Genomic DNA, 15,834 nt, shown 5'->3' on the forward strand with positions numbered 1-15,834 from the left:
AGAGGCAGGGACTAATTAGGAACAGTCAGCATGGTTTTGTGAGAGGAAAATCATGTCTCACGAATTTGATTGAGTTTTTTGAAGGGGTAACCAAGAAGATAGATGAGGGCTGTGCAGTCGACGTGGTCTACATGGACTTCAGCAAAGCATTTGACAAGGTACCGCATGGTAGGTTGTTACATAAGGTTAAATCTCATGGGATCCAAGGTGAGGTAGCCAATTGGATACAAAATTGGCTTGACGACAGAAGAGAGAGGGTGGTTGTAGAGGGTTGTTTTTCAAACTGGATGCCTGTGTCCAGCGGTGTGCCTCAGGGATCGGTGCTGGGTCCGCTGTTATTTGTTATTTATATTAATGATTTGAATGAGAATTTAGGAGGCATGGTTAGTAAGTTTGCAGATGACACCAAGATTGGTGGCATTGTGGACAGTGAAGAAGGTTATCCAGGATTGCAACGGGATCTTGATAAATTGGGCCAGTGGGCCGATGAATGGCAGATGGAGTTTAATTTAGATAAATGTGAGGTGATGCATTTTGGTAGATCAAATCGGGCCAGGACCTACTCCGTTAATGGTAGGGCGTTGGGGAGAGTTATAGAACAAAGAGATCTAGGAGTACAGGTTCATAGCTCCTTGAAAGTGGAGTCACAGGTGGATAGGGTGGTGAAGAAGGCATTCGGCATGCTTGGTTTCATTGGTCAGAACATTGAATGCAGGAGTTGGGATGTCTTGTTGAAGTTGTACAGGGCATTGGTGAGGCCACACTTGGAATACTGTGTACAGTTCTGGTCACCCTATTATAGAAAGGATATTATTAAACTAGAAAGAGTGCAGAAAAGATTTACTAGGATGCTACCGGGACTTGATGGTTTGACTTATAGGGAGAGGTTAGACAGACTGGGACTTTTTTCCCTGGAGAGTAGAAGGTTAAGGGGTGATCTTATAGAAGTCTATAAAATAATGAGGGGCATAGATAAGGTAGATAGTCAAAATCTTTTCCCAAAGGTAGGGGAGTCTATAACGAGGGGGCATAGATTTAAGGTGAGAGGGGAGAGATACAAAAGGGTCCAGAGGGGCAATTTTCTTCACTCAAAGGGTGGTGAGTGTCTGGAACGAGCTGCCAGAGGCAGTAGTAGAGGCGGGTACAATTTTGTCTTTTAAAAAGCATTTGGACAGTTACATGGGTAAGATGGGTATAGAGGGATATGGGCCAAGTGCAGGCAATTGGGACTAGCTTAGTGGTATAAACTGGGCGACATGGACATGTTGGGCTGAAGGGCCTGTTTCCATGTTGTAACTTCTGTGATTCTAAGAAAGCTGCACCATGCACAAGATGCAGAACAAAAAGAGTGGCACTTTAAACTGTTTGCACGTGGGAGGGGAGAGGCCCAAAATAAATTAGGGGGGCAGTTGAACAATTACTAACCATTACTCGGGGTGGGGGGGGGAGGTTGCTCAGCAACCTCAGAGCGGAGGCACCGCACAATAGGAAGAGTTAATATTACAGAGCTTCTCGCCCCCCCTCCCCCTGGGGGAAAGATCAGGGCACTGGGATCAGATTTTGGACTGTGCTTTCAAAGAGCTGGCACAGACACGGCAGGCGGAACGGCCTCCTTCTGTGCTGTAAACCTCTGTGGAGAGGGACGCTTTGCCTCGACAACGGCCACGTGCGTGCCAGCCTGCAAATTGTTGCTTTGTAAAAGCAGCTTTCGGCACGGTGAGTGGCAGAACGGAGAACTTTTGTCACAGAAATCGCTTCTCAAGCGTGGTCATCTGTTTTTTTTTTTAAAAAAACGATATTCGGTGCTGTTCATCCCCTTCAGTCCTCACTGTCTCTGGCGAGGGAGCTGCGTATCCATTCGGTGCGGGCGAGGTAGATTATAATCCTCGCTGATCAGGACCCTCCAGTCTCTGGAAGAGTGTGAGGCAACACCTGTACACGGACATGCCTCTAAGTAAATCATCCAACGCCTGGAACGCCACTGCAGAAAGCAATCTGCGTCAGCGAGAGTTGTGCGTGGTGATCCAGGCCGGTGACCCTTGCCGACCCCGGTAACTCGGCTCTGGTGGCGAGGACCGTGTAGCTGACCGGCGAGGCGCGGAGGCTGCCAGTACTCCATGAATGCGGTAAACTCAAAGCCATGCCTGCTGGCCAAGGGTGACCGGCCCGGTCCTCGTCTAGTTGGGTTGGGCGCTGCTGAGGGAACGGCGGTCGAGGCCTGCCTCGGGCAGGGAGACAAGGGGAGGACATCACGGACCTCAGGGTGCCACGTTCACAGGGGGAACTGAAACTTCCTGGAACAAAACAAAATATACATTACAGATAACTGGTATTACTGGTGTTAGTCATCTCAGCCCTACTTTCTGGAACTCCCTCCCTAACCCTCCATGTACCCTACTCAAACCTCCTCAAACCCTACCTTTTCCACCTCGCCTATCCTCTCTCCCACAGATCGGAGTCCATTCCCCCGATTCCTTTGTAAAGCGCCTTAGCACTTTTAACATGCAAGACGTCCTATTTAAGAACAAGTTGTTACTGATATGCTTTTCTTCAAAATAACAAGGGTTTTGTACAACAACAACAACTTGCATTTATATAGAGCCTTTAACGTAGTAAAACGTCCCAAGGCGCTTCACAGCAGTGTTATCAGACTAAAATTTGACACAGATTTGGTTTTAAATATGTGAATCCCTCATGTGTTGGGACAGTAGGGACGAACAAGTTTCTTTGGCGGCCCGCACAGGAAGAGTGCACCAGGACAAGGGAACGGAGCCTTGGTGCTCTTAAGGGTTAAATGTATTGCTTAAGCAAAGAGCTGGCACACAGAGTATGGGCCTTCTGTCTCCTTCTGAACTTCTAGCTCACCCATTAGAAAACGCCTACACTCCCCTCATCACAATTCAATTCATGAATTGCTGCAGATAGCAACGTGGACTGTTATCACTGCAGCCAACAAGCCAATGTTCAGGAGCTATGTACAGCGAGGGACATCATTCACCTGCTTTGATCTTCTAGACATATATTCAGGTGAATCCCGTGCTCTCTCTGGGAACAGTAGGGACACACCATCCCGACTTGGAAATATATCAGTCGTTCCTTCATCGTCGCTGGGTCAAAATCCTGGAACTCCCTTCCTAACAGCACTGTGGGAGAACCTTCACCACACGGACTGCAGCGGTTCAAGAAGGCGGCTCACCACCACCACCACCTTCTCAAGGGGCAACTAGAGATGGGCAATAAATGCCGGCCTTGCCAGCGACGCCCATATCCCGAGAATGCATTTAAAAAACTCCTGTCACAGCTGGAATCGGCTGACTGAGCTGAGGCCTGCGGCTGGAGGCTTGGACGTCCCTGTCAGCCAGGGTCAGATGGCTGGCTAGAATCCGATGGGGCATGATTTACCTTTGATTTGGAAATCTTTCATCAGGAGCTGTAGATTATGCACTGCCTCGTCACTGCCCGACCGGGCTGCCCTCTGATATAACTCGATGGCTTTCAAAAAGTTCACAGGGAGGCCTGAGAGGACACAGAAAAAATGGTCAGACTGTTGTTGTGGAAAGGGATTGTTCACTGCACTGTTCACACACAGATCCAGGAATCCTGCACAAAGCCGGGGGAGGGAAGCCCCCAATCATATCGGCGGCCCGGAATTTCCTGCGTCATTGGCAAGTTACGCCGAAATGTCCTGAAAACCTCATTAGCATTCGTGAAAATAACTGGAGTAAAAACAATTGGGGCCCAAGGAAAGCACCGAACTCACGCCAGATTCCTGCTTTAAGAGCCTCTTTATGCATGAAAATGAAACTGTGGATCCAACAAAGCATTATTTACGCACATTGGATGCAGCAGGTTTTAAGGAAAGGCAATTGTGAAAGTTTTTAAATTGTTAATGGAAATCATAATGATGCCATGAAGATGCGTTCATAGATACAGAAAATACATTGTAGTTCTCAGTGATGGGAAAAAAAAATTGCCACAAAACATCAGAATTATGACTTTGGGTCCCATTGCATCTAAAATTTTAAGTGTAAGTTTACAGCCTGTTCACAAATGGCGTAAATTCAGGAAATTGGCGTGAGCTGCATTTTTTGCACAGGGGCGAGGCCATGTTAACGAGCGTTAGAGGATTTCGGCGGAGGTTTTGCGGAATCGACGTAAACGATTAAGGAAACTCGGGACTAGCGTAAAAATATGCGTAAGTCACTTATGCTTGAATTTCAGCGCTAAAAATTGGTGTTACGCCGTACTTACATCGTAGTTTCAGCGCAGGTTTTCAGGAAATTCCGGGCCATTTTATATCCAGACCAGAAATAGTAGATTTCATAGCAAAGAGATATTGTGACCAGCTCTCAGCTCCATCTCCTCCGTGAACAGACATTTTTAGCAGCAGATTCATTCGGTAACACTTTTTGCAATATTATAATTTAGAAAGAACTTGCATTTATATAGCGCCTTTTATGACCTCAAGGCATCCCAAAGTGCTTTACAGCCAATTAAGTACTTTTTTGAAGGGTAGTCACTGTTGTAATGTAGGGAAACGCGGCAACCAATTTGTGCACAGCAAGCTCCCACGAACAGCAATGTGATGATAACCAGATAATCTGCTTTATAGTGATGTTGGTTGAGGGATAAATATTGGCCCAAGGACATTGGGGAGAACTCCCCTGCTCTTCTTCAAATCGTGGCCGTGGGATCCACCTCAGGGGGCAGACGGGGCCTTGATTTAATGTCTCATCCAAAAGACGGCAGCTCCGACAGAGCAGCACTCCCCCAGTACTGCATTGGGAGTGTCAGCCTAGATTTTGTGCTCAAGTCTCTGGAGTGGGACTTGAACCCACGACCTTCTGACTTGGAGGCGCGAGTGTTACCCACTGAGCCACGGCTGACACCTTTTAAGGAATGCAATGTCAAAATAACAGGAATAAGAGGATTTGTTTTGTGCTCATCTAAGTGAAGGACATTAGTGCTGGAGAATTGAAAACTTCTGGAGTTAGAATACAAGCTGGTGACAAAAACTAACGCCTGCTTGTCAACCTCAGTTATCTGCCAAATTTCGATTTGCTGGGATCCCCGATCTCCTCCCTCACCTCCCCACGAAGGTCACACTAAACCCCTCTGGTAGTCCAGTACCTCCCAGGCCTTGTTGGTACAACACTCCCAGAGCGCACTGTGCATCAGCGTGTTCGAGAGCAGCAGCCTTCCGATAGAGCTGGGCAGCTCGCTGCGTGTCCTGGATCACTCCCCATCCTTTCTGGTAACAAATCCCCAGATGGTACTGACTTGAAGCATCCTGCAAAAGGACAGATGACAATTCTCATACTGCAGGATCTCAGCTGCAGATGTCAAATACAAAATCTACCATGGAGTTACGTTAGTGTGAGTACCCTGTCAGCCATTTGGTGCCTATATTAAGAGGTTGGGACCCCCACGTGCTCCAGTGGGTATGAGGGCCACACTGTGTGTTGGCCGTGCCTTCAGCCACCTAAGCCCCAAGCTCTGGAATTCCCTCCCTAAACCTCTCCGTCCCTCTCACCTTCTTTAGGGCGCTTCTTAAAACCCACCTCTTTCATCAAGCTTTTGGATGCCCCTCCTAATATCTCATGTGGCTCGGAGTCAAATTTTGTTTGATAATCACACCCGTGAGGCGTCTTGGGACGTTTTACTATGTTATATAAATGCAAATTGTTACGTGGAGTTACACAGAATCTACAGCACAGAAACAGGCCATTCGGCCCAACTGGTGCCAGCGTTTATGCTTCACATGAGCCTCCTCCCTACTTCATCTCACCCTATCAGCATATCCTTCTATTTCTTTCTCCCTCATCTATGCTATTCGCCTCAACCACTCCATGTGGTTGCGAGTTCCACATTCTCACCACTTTTTGGGTCTCTGTTTCAGTACAGCTACAACACTGGCATCTACCCAACAAAGTGGAAAATTGCCCAGATATGTCCTGTTCACAAAAGGCAGGACAAATCCAATCCAGCCAATTACCGCCCCATCAGTCTACTCTCAATCATCAGCAAAGTGATGGAAGCTGTCATCGACAGTGCTATCAAGCTGCACTTAATCACCAATAACCTGCTCACCGATGCTCAGTTTGGGTTCCACCAGGAACTCCAGACCTCATTACAGCCTTGGTCCAATCATGGACAAAAGAGCTAAATTCCAGAGGTGAGGTGAGAGTGAATGCCCTTGGAGATGCCGGTGGTGGACTGGGGTGGACAAATCTAAGGAGTCGCACAACACCAGGTTATAGTCCAACAGCTTTATTTCAAATCACAAGCTTTCAGAGCTTTGCACACTTCACTTGACATCAAGGCAGCATTTGACCGAGTGTGGCACCAAGGAGCCCTAGTAAAATTGAAGTCAATGGGAATCGGGGGAAAACTCTCCAGTGGCTAGAGTTACACCTAGCACAATGGAAGATGGTAGTGGTTGTTGGAGGCCAATCATCTTAGCCCCAGGACATTGCTGCAGGATTTCCTTAGGGCAGTGTCCTAGGCCCAACCATCTTCAGCTGCTTCATCAATGACCTTCTCTCCACCATAAGGTCAGGAGTGGGGATGTTCGCTGATGATTGCAGTGTTCAGTTCCATTCACAACCCCTCAGATAATGAAACAATCCGTGCCCACATGCAGCAAGACCTGGACAACATCCAGGCTTGGGCTGATAAGTGAAAGGAAACTTTTACGCTAGACAAGTGCCAGGCAATGACCATCTCCAACAAAAAAATAAGTAAAATCAAGAAAAACCCAAAGATGTTTTAAGAGCAAGAGGATATTAAGGAAAGAGTATGGCCTATTAGAGACCAAAAAGGTAACCTATGTGTGGAGGCCGAAGATGTGGGTATGGTTCTTAATGAATACTTTGCGTCTCTATCTTCACAAAAGAGAGGGACGATGCAGATATTGCAGTTAAGGAGGAGTGTGAAATATTGGATGGGATAAACTTAGTGAGAGAGCAAGTATTAAGGGAATTAGCATCTTTGAAAGTAGATAAATCACCACGGCCGGATGGAATGTATCCCAGGCTCTTAAAAGAAGCAAGGGAGGAAATAGCGGAGGCTCTGACCATCATTTTCCAATCCTCACTGGATACAAGCATGGTGCTAGAGAATTGGAGGGCTGCTAACGTTGTACCGTTGTTTAAAAAGGGAGCGACGGATAGGCCAAGTAATTACAAGCCAGTCAGTCCAACCTCGGTGGTCGGCAAATTATTGGAATCAATTCTGAGGGACAGGATAAACCGTCACTTAGAAAGGCACGGAGTAATCAAGGACAGTCAGCACGGATTTGTTCAGGGAAGGTCGTGTCTGACTAACTTGACTGAATTTTTTTTGAGTAGGTAACAAGGAGGGTCGATGATGGTAGTGCATTTTATGTAATCTACATGGATTTTAGCAAGGCTTTTGACAAGGTCCCACTTGGCAGACTGGTCAAAAAAGTACAAGCCCATGAGATCCAAGGGAGAGTGGCAAGTTGGATCCAAAATTGGCTCAGTGGCAAGAAGTAAAGGGTAATGGTCGATGGGTGTTTTTGTGACAGGAAGGCTGTTTCTAGTGGGGTTCCACAGGGCTCAGTACTAGGTCCCTTGCTTTTTGTGACATATATTAATGATTTGGATTTAAATGTAGGGGGCATGATTAAGAAGTTGGCAGACGATAGAAAAATTGGCTGTATGGCTGACAGTGAGGAGGAAAGCTGTAGACTGCAGGAAGATATCAACGGACTGGTCAAGTGGGCAGAAAAATGGCAAATGGAATTCAATCCGGAGAAGTGTGAGGTAATGCATTTGGGGAGAACAAACAAGGCAAGGGAGTACACAATAAATGGGAGGATACTGAAGTGTAGAGGAAGCAAGGGACCTTGGAGTGCATGTCCACAGATCCCCGAAGGTAGCAGGACAGGTAGATAAGGTGGTCAAGAAGGCATATGGGATACTTTCCTTTATTAGCCGAGGCATAGAATTTAAGAGCAGGGATGTTATGCTGGAACGGCATAAAACACTTGTTAGGCCACAGCTTGAGTACTGTGTACAGTTCTGGTCACCAAATTACAGGAAGTATGTAATTGCAATAGAGAGAGTACAGAGGAGATTTACGAGGAAATTGCCAGGGCTGGAGAATTTTAGCTATGAGGAAAGATTGGATATGCTGGGGTTGTTCTCTTTGGAACAGAGGAGGCTGAGGGGTGATTTGATTGAGGTGTACAAAACTATGATGGGACTAGATAGAGTGGATAGGGAGGACCTATTTCCCTTAGCAGAGGGGTCAATGACCAGGGGCCATAGATTTAAAGTGATTGGTAGAAGGATTAGAGGGGAGCTGAGGAAAAATTTTTTCACCCAGAGGGTGGTGGGGGTCTGGAACTCACTGCCTGAAAGGGTGGTAGAGGCAGAAACCCTCAACTCATTTAAAAAGAACCTGGATGTGCGCCTGAAGCGCTGTAACCTACAGGGCTATGGACCAAGTGCTGCAAAGTGGGATTAGGCCGAGTGGCTCATTTTCGGCCGGCGCGGACATGATGGGCCGAATGGCCTCCTTCTGTGCCGTAAATTTTCTATGCTTCTATCAAGAGAGAGTCTAACCACCTCCCCATCACATTCAACAGCATTAGCATCGCCGAATCCCCCACCCAACAACATACTGGGGGTCACCATTGACCATAAACTAAACTGGACCAGCCACATAAATACTGTGGCTACAAGAGCAGGTCAGAGGCTGGGTATTCTGCGGCGAGTGACTCATCTCCCGACTCCCCAACACCTTTCCACCATCTACAAGGCACAAGTCAGGAGTGTGATGGAATACTCTCCACTTGCCTGGATGAGTGCAGCTCCAACAACACTCAAGAAGCTCGACACCATCCAGGACAAAGCAGCTCATTTAATTGGCACCCCATTCACCACCTTAAACATTCACTCCCTCCACCACTGGCGTACTGTGGCTGCAGTGTGTACCATCTACAGGATGCACTGAAGCAACTCGCCAAGGATTCTTCGACAGTACCTCCCAAACCCTGACCTCTACCACTTAAAAGGACAAGATGTGGAGATGCACAAGAGCAGCAGGCACATGGGAACACCACCACCTGCACATTCCCCTCCAAGTCACACATCATCCTGACTTGGAAATATATCGCCGTTCTTTCATCGTCACTGGGTCAAAATCCTGGAGCTCCCGACCTAACAGCACTGTGGGAGAACCTTCACCACATGGACTGCAGCGGTTTAAGAAGGCGGCTCACCACCACCTTCTCAAGGGCAATTAGGGATGGGCAATAAATGCCGGCCTTGCCAGCGATGTCCACATCCCATGAACGAATAAAAAAAAAAGTTTCTCCTGAATTCCCTATTGGATTTATTAGTGACTATCTTATATTTATGGCCCCTAGTTTTGGACTCCCCCACAAGTGGAAACATCTTTACATCTACGCTATCAAACCCTGTCATAATTTTAAAGACCTTTATTAGATCACCCCTCTTTTCTAGCTGTTACTGATCTCGGCTGGAGCCCTGGTACGATTCTGCATTTGGCCTTATTACCCGTGGACTGCGGGGTCGGTGCAGAAAAAATAATTCAGCCAAGGTTCCTGCTCCCAGTCACTATCCAGTAACCCCAGTTATTTTTTTATTCATTTTCAAGATGTGGGCGTCGCTGGCAAGGCCAGCATTTGTTGCCCTGAGAAGATGGTGGTGGGCCTTCTTCTTGAACCACTGGTAGCGGGTTTGATACAACTGAGGGGCTTACTAGGCCACTTCAGAGCGCAGTTAAGAGTCAACCACGTTGGTGTGGGACTGGAGTCACATATAGGCCCAGACAGGGTAAGGACGGTAGGTTTGCTTCCGTAAAGGGACATTAGTGGGTTTTTACGACAATCCAACAGCTTTATGGTCACTTCTACTGATACCAGATTATTATTTCCAGATTTTTAAAACTGAACCCAAAGTGCGGATGTTGGATGAGAACAGGAAGAGGCTCAGCTCTGACAGCCTCCCTCTGCTCACTACAGATATTCAAATAGTCCAATACTTGCCGTTCATGCTCCTATATGAAGGACAGACACTGCACAGTGAGGTATAAAGAAAGAAAGATTTGCATTTATAAAGCACCCTTTACGACCTCAGGACATCCCAAAGCACTTTACAGTCAATTAAGTACCTTTTTAAAAAAACGTAGTCACTGTTGTAATGTTGGGAAAAGCAGCAGCCAATTTGCACACAGCAAGATCCCACAATCAACACTGTGCTAATGACCAGATAATCTGTTTTTTTTAAAAATGATGTTGGTTGAGGGATTGATATTGGCCAGGACACCGGGGAGAACTCCCCTGCTCTCCTTCAAAATAGTGGCCGTGGGATCATCCGAAAGACGGCACCTCCAACAGTGCAGCACTCCCTCAGTGCTGCACTGGGAACATCATCCTAGATTTTGTGCTCAAGTCTTTGTGGGATTTGAACCCACAACCTCCTGACTCAGAGGCGAGAATGCTACCCACTGAGCCACACAACATTACAGATCAGGGAAGTCACTGGTTTAGTCTAGGGTTTGTGCTGAGTTAGCAATTGGCCTCAGCACCCCTGGGATAGGAAAAGATAAGCGGCCAGGGCACCTGATCGCTGTGCAGGGACAGAATCAAGCTCGTCTATGATATCCCGCACAGCTGAATAGCCTTGTTCTGGACTTGTTAGCAATGTGTATTTGTTTCAGTGTATAGACAAAAGCTGCAGCCCTGCTCCTGCATTAATAACGAGTTGAAACACGCAAACACCTGGAGGTTTATTAAAGGTTAAATGAAGCAGAACATACTCGTGGCCATCGAGATCGCGTAAGATGCGGTCGCGGGAGAGACACACACATTACAGACAGCTGAGCTCAACAACCCTCCGGGCGCTTCCCTTCTTCATCTCCCCACCTACGGCGACAATCTTACCCCATTAATACTGATTCAATTAGATCATGCTGATCTTCATTTTAACTCCATTTACCCGCCTTGGTTTCAAATCCAACAAAAATCTATCAATCTCAGTCTTGAAATTTTCAATTGACCCCCAGCCTCAACAACCTTTTTGGGGGGGGGGGGGGGGGGGGGGGGGGGGAGAAAAGAGTTCCAGATTTCCACTCCCCTTTGTGTGAAGAAGTGTTTCCTGACAATCACCCCTGAACGGCCTAGCTCTAATTTTAAGGTTATGTCCCCTCGTTCTGGACTCTCCCACCAGAGGAAAGTTTCTCTCTATCTACCCTATCGACTCCTTTAATCATTTTAAAGACCACAATTAGATCACCCCTTAATTTTCTTTACTGAATTAAAGCGCAAAGCATCTTACCCCACTTTCTGATGCCATCCTCAGGTACCTGGCAGCTTGCCGCAAGTCTTGGTAAGGCTCTTTGGTATAGAACACTCCGAGGTAGGCCTGGGCCTTGAATGATGAGAGGACACATTACATTTCATACAGCAGGTACCATATTTTCAGAGAGATCATTTCTCCCCCCTTCTCCTCACCCCCACCTCCCCCCACTTTGTACTTTATCCTTCCTTCAAGGTTACCCCTCTCAGCCTTGGCTCATCTCTGACTCAGAAGGTCGTGGGTTCAAGTCCCACTCCAGAGACTTGAGCACATAATCCAGGCTGACACTAACTTGACTGAGTTTTTTTGATGAGGTAACAGAGCGGGTTGATGAGGGAAATGCAGTTGATGTGGTGTATATGGACTTTCAAAAGGCATTTGATAAAGTGACACATAATAGACTTGTCATCAAAGTTGAAGCCCATGGAATAAAAGGGGCAGTGGCAGCATGGATAGGAAATTGGCTAAGTGACAGGAAACAGAGAGTGGTGGTGAACGGTTGTTTTTCAGACAGGAGGAAGGTCTACAGTGGTGTTCCCCAGGGGTCGGTACTAGGACCACTGCTTTTCTTGATATATATTAATGACTCGAACTTGGGTGTACAGGGCACAATTTCAAAATTTGCAGATGACACAAAACTTGGAAGTGTAGTGAACAGTGAGGAGGATAGTGATAGACTTCAAGAGAGTATAGACAGGCTGGTGGAAAGGGCAGACACGTGGCAGATGAAATTTAACGCAGAAAAGTGTGAAGTGATATATTTCGGTAGGAAGAACGAGGAGAGGCAATATAAACTAAAGGGTACAATTCTAAAGGGGGTGCAGGAACAGAGAGACCTGGGGGTATATGTGTACAAATCTTTGAAGGTGGCAGGGCAGCTTAAGAAAGCAGTTAAAATAGCATACGGGATCCTGGGCTTTATAAATAGAGGCATAGAGCACAAAAGCAAGGAAGTTATGATGAACCTTTATAAAACACTGGTTGGGCCACAACTGGAGTATTGTGTCCAATTCTGGGCACTGCACTTTAGGAAAGATGTGAAGGCCTTAGAGAGGGTGCAGAAGATGAGGGACTTCAGTTACGTGGATGGACTGGAGAAGCTGGGGTTGTTCTTAGAGCAGAGAAGGTTGAGAGGAGATTTGATAGAGGTTGATGATTTGATAAAATCATGAAGGGTCTAGACAGATTAGATAGAGAGAAACTGTTCCCATTGGCGGAGGGGTCAAGAACCAGAGGACATAGATTTAAGGTGATTGGCAAAGAACAAAAGGCGACATGAGTAAAAACTTTTTTTTACACAGCGAGTGGTTATGATCTGGAATGCACTGCCTGAGGGGATGGTGGAGGCAGATTCAATTGTGGATTTCAAAAAGGAATTGGATCAGTACTTGAAGCGAAAAAATTTTCAGGGCTACGGGGAAAGGGCGGGGGAATGGAACTAGCTGGATTGCTCTTACAGAGAACCAATATGGATTTGATGGGCCGAATGGCCTCCTTCCGTGCTGTAACCATTCTACGACTGTATGACACTCCCGGTGCAGTTCTCAGGGAGTGCTGCACTGTCGGAGATACCGTCTTTCAGATGAAATCTCATGGCACTATTTCGAATGAGAGCAGGGGAGTTCTCCTCAATGTCCTGGCCAATATTTATCCCTCAGCCAACATCACTAAAAGCAGATTAACTGGTCATTATCACATTGTTGTTTTGTGGGATCTTGCTGTGTGCAAATTGGCTGCTGTGTTTCCTACATCACAACAGTGACCGCACTTCAAAAGTACTTCATTGGCTGTAAAGCACTTTGGGATCTCCTGAGGTCGTGAAAGGCGCTATATAAATGCAAGTTCTTCCTTTCTTTCTCTGTGGCAGGTCAGTGTAAATGTTGCTTTGTAACCGGTGACCAGCCAGGATCTGCGCGAGTTTGTCCCAGAGTTTAATCGCAAGATCTCTGCACCCTGCAACCCAGCCGAGCCAGTCAATGGCTTCAAAGAGGAGGTGGACAGCTATCTGGTCGGGAATTGTTCGGGAATGGGATTGGAGTTTTCAGGGGAAAGTACAGACTGCAATGATGAAACAGCAGCAGGTCGCTGTGGGACGGGGGAACCATCAGTGGAAGGCAGCAGACCAGGACTAAATGGTGGAGTTGGGAGGGTGGATCAATGTTTCCCAGTGACTCAAGCTGGAAAGCGCACACGTGGGTGTCGGATGAGGAGAGATCAGGCTTGACGGTAATGCTACCCATGGTCAAATGGCAATGTAACCTGTGAACTGCACTGCAGCACGAGCGCCTTCGGGGAAAGGAGGAGGGGAGAAACAGAATACTGGCGGGGAGCAAAATAGATACGACCCTCCGAATTCATGCAGTCCCCTTGAAGGAATTTAGCAAATAACTGGAACTGCTTTGTGTGCTTGCAACATATGTTGTTGAAAAATGTTAAGCACTTACCTCTTTGAGTCCAGATTTGGCTGTCTTTTCCAACTGTTCTATGGCTTTCTGAGTATCTCTGACCTCACTTCCGGGCTTGCCATGCAAGAGGTATCTGGCCCAACGATACTGGGCCATGAGGTGTCCTTGGCTAGCAGCGCGGCTGTAATACAAGGCCGCCTGGGAGGGAAGGGAAGCAAATAGGATTAGTCTGGGCTGTGGCACCATAATATCTGAGGCAATGCTCTATATTTAAAGCACAGTGGAGTTTTCGGTCTTTTTGTCTTGCTTAAGCCCGGGACTGATCTTACTTAACGGCTAGAGGGAATGGGGTTACTGTGAGTACAGTCACTTATGTAGATAAATGTGGCAGGAGATTCCACAGACAGCGATGAGATGAATGACTTTTTAAAAAAAAAAAAGTGGTGTTGGTTGAGGGAGGAATATTGGCCAGGACATCGGGAGAACGCCCCAGTCTTCTTCCAAATCGTGCTGTGGGAACTTTAACATCCATCTCAACCACAAATATCTCAGTTTAATGTCTCATGTGAAAGACAGCACCTACGACCATGCAGCACTCCCTCGGTACTGGGTTGGAATCTCAGCCTTGGTCATATGCGCAAATCCTGCAGTGGGGCTCAAACCTACAACCTCCTGACTCAGGGCAGGCTGAACCGGCACTTCTAGAGTTACCAGGGAAGTGAAAAGCAAATACAATGTGCCCATTCCACACACACTCGTGCACGCGGCACACGCATGCTTGTGGCACACATGCATACACATGTGCACACCCGCGGGCTGCAAGTATATAAATGTAAGCATTTGCTCTCTCTCTTTTACTCAGACTCCTACCTTCTCGCTATCTTTCGCAGTGCCTCGCCCCAGTTGGTGGCACACTCCGACATTGTACTGGGCCTTGCTGTAGCCTTGGCTGGCTGCCATCATGAAACAGGAGAACGCCAAATCGTAGTCTTTGGCTTTTACGTTTTCAATCCCTATTCAAGAGAGATTTAACAAATAGAGACAACTCGGGGAGCATAGATTGGAAGAGAGACAGAGACTTTGATTGGAGAAGTCAAAATAAGCATCGAGGTGAACATTTTAATCAATGTTCCCGTTCTACCAAAGTGCAAACAGCTGTCAGGGATTTTGCCTGGAAGTGTGAGAGTCTGTGATGTCAGGTGAGGAGAGGATGTGATTCGCCTATAATGCCCTCAATAGTTGAATGGCCAGTCAACGCTCATTATTTAGACTGACTTTTTTTAAGCATTCTCAGGACGTGGGTGCCACTGGCATTTATTGCCCATCCCTGGTTGCCCCTTGAGAAGGTGGTGGTGGACCGCATTCTTGAACCACTGCCCACAGTGCGGTTAGATAGGGACATTAAGAATGGCCATTTAGATGAAGTGCCCAGCCTCAGTCAGAGGCGGGTGGGTGCGAGCGAGTGATGATATCGGTCAGTAAAATCACTTACCAATAATATTTAAAATGGAAGAAATGCTGGACTCTGTAGCTCCCTGCAAATTGGATGTAGCTCGGTTTAAAACCTCTTCTGGATTGGGTTCCTCTCTCTATATACAAACAGACGGGATAGATGTGTTCAACAGTCAACAGGCGAAACACGTACTGATTCAACTTGAAGAAAGGCTCAATATATTCCCATAGATAGAACTTCAACTAAATAGCTGCAGCTGCTGGCCAACCGTCTTTCGGGGCTGGAGCTGCGGGTGGACTCGCTGTGGAGCATCCGCGATGCTGAGGCTATCGTGGATAGCACGTTCAGTGAGGTGGTCACGCCGCAGGTAAAGATTACGCAGGCAGAAAGGAAATGGGTGACCGCCAGGCAGAGTAAAAGGACAAGGCAGGTAGAGCAGGAGTCCCCTGGGGCCATCTCCCTCTCAAACAGATATTCTGCTTTGGATACTGTTGGGGGAGATGGCTTATCAGGGGAATGCAGCAAGAGCCAGGTTCGGGGCACCATGGGTGGCTCTGCTGCACAGGAGGGGAGGAAGAAGAGTGGCAGGGCTATAGTGATAGGGGATTCAATTGTAAGGGGAACA

The 15,834-nt window shown here is 47.2% G+C and overlaps 1 protein-coding gene across 2 annotated transcripts in view; it reads right to left on the bottom strand.

Annotated features, from left to right (window-relative positions):
• Positions 1 to 835: 835 nt before the first annotated feature.
• The window catches only part of dele1 (DAP3 binding cell death enhancer 1), a 41,169-nt gene continuing 26,170 nt past the window's right edge, over positions 836 to 15,834 (bottom strand). The window contains exons 7-13 of one of the 2 annotated variants that reach the window (XM_067995975.1): positions 15,249 to 15,345; positions 14,627 to 14,769; positions 13,796 to 13,954; positions 11,331 to 11,423; positions 5,131 to 5,290; positions 3,403 to 3,516; positions 836 to 2,294 (exon numbers count right to left, since the gene is read on the bottom strand). In XM_067995975.1, coding sequence (XP_067852076.1) covers positions 1,960 to 2,294; positions 3,403 to 3,516; positions 5,131 to 5,290; positions 11,331 to 11,423; positions 13,796 to 13,954; positions 14,627 to 14,769; positions 15,249 to 15,345 — 1,101 coding nt within the window. In that variant the 3' untranslated portion in view covers positions 836 to 1,959. The remainder of the gene's footprint in view (positions 2,295 to 3,402; positions 3,517 to 5,130; positions 5,291 to 11,330; positions 11,424 to 13,795; positions 13,955 to 14,626; positions 14,770 to 15,248; positions 15,346 to 15,834) is intronic. The other variant, XM_067995976.1, reaches the window with a different exon arrangement.

Source organism: Heptranchias perlo, chromosome 14 (genome assembly GCF_035084215.1).
Source record: "Heptranchias perlo isolate sHepPer1 chromosome 14, sHepPer1.hap1, whole genome shotgun sequence".
Taxonomy (NCBI): domain Eukaryota; kingdom Metazoa; phylum Chordata; class Chondrichthyes; order Hexanchiformes; family Hexanchidae; genus Heptranchias; species Heptranchias perlo.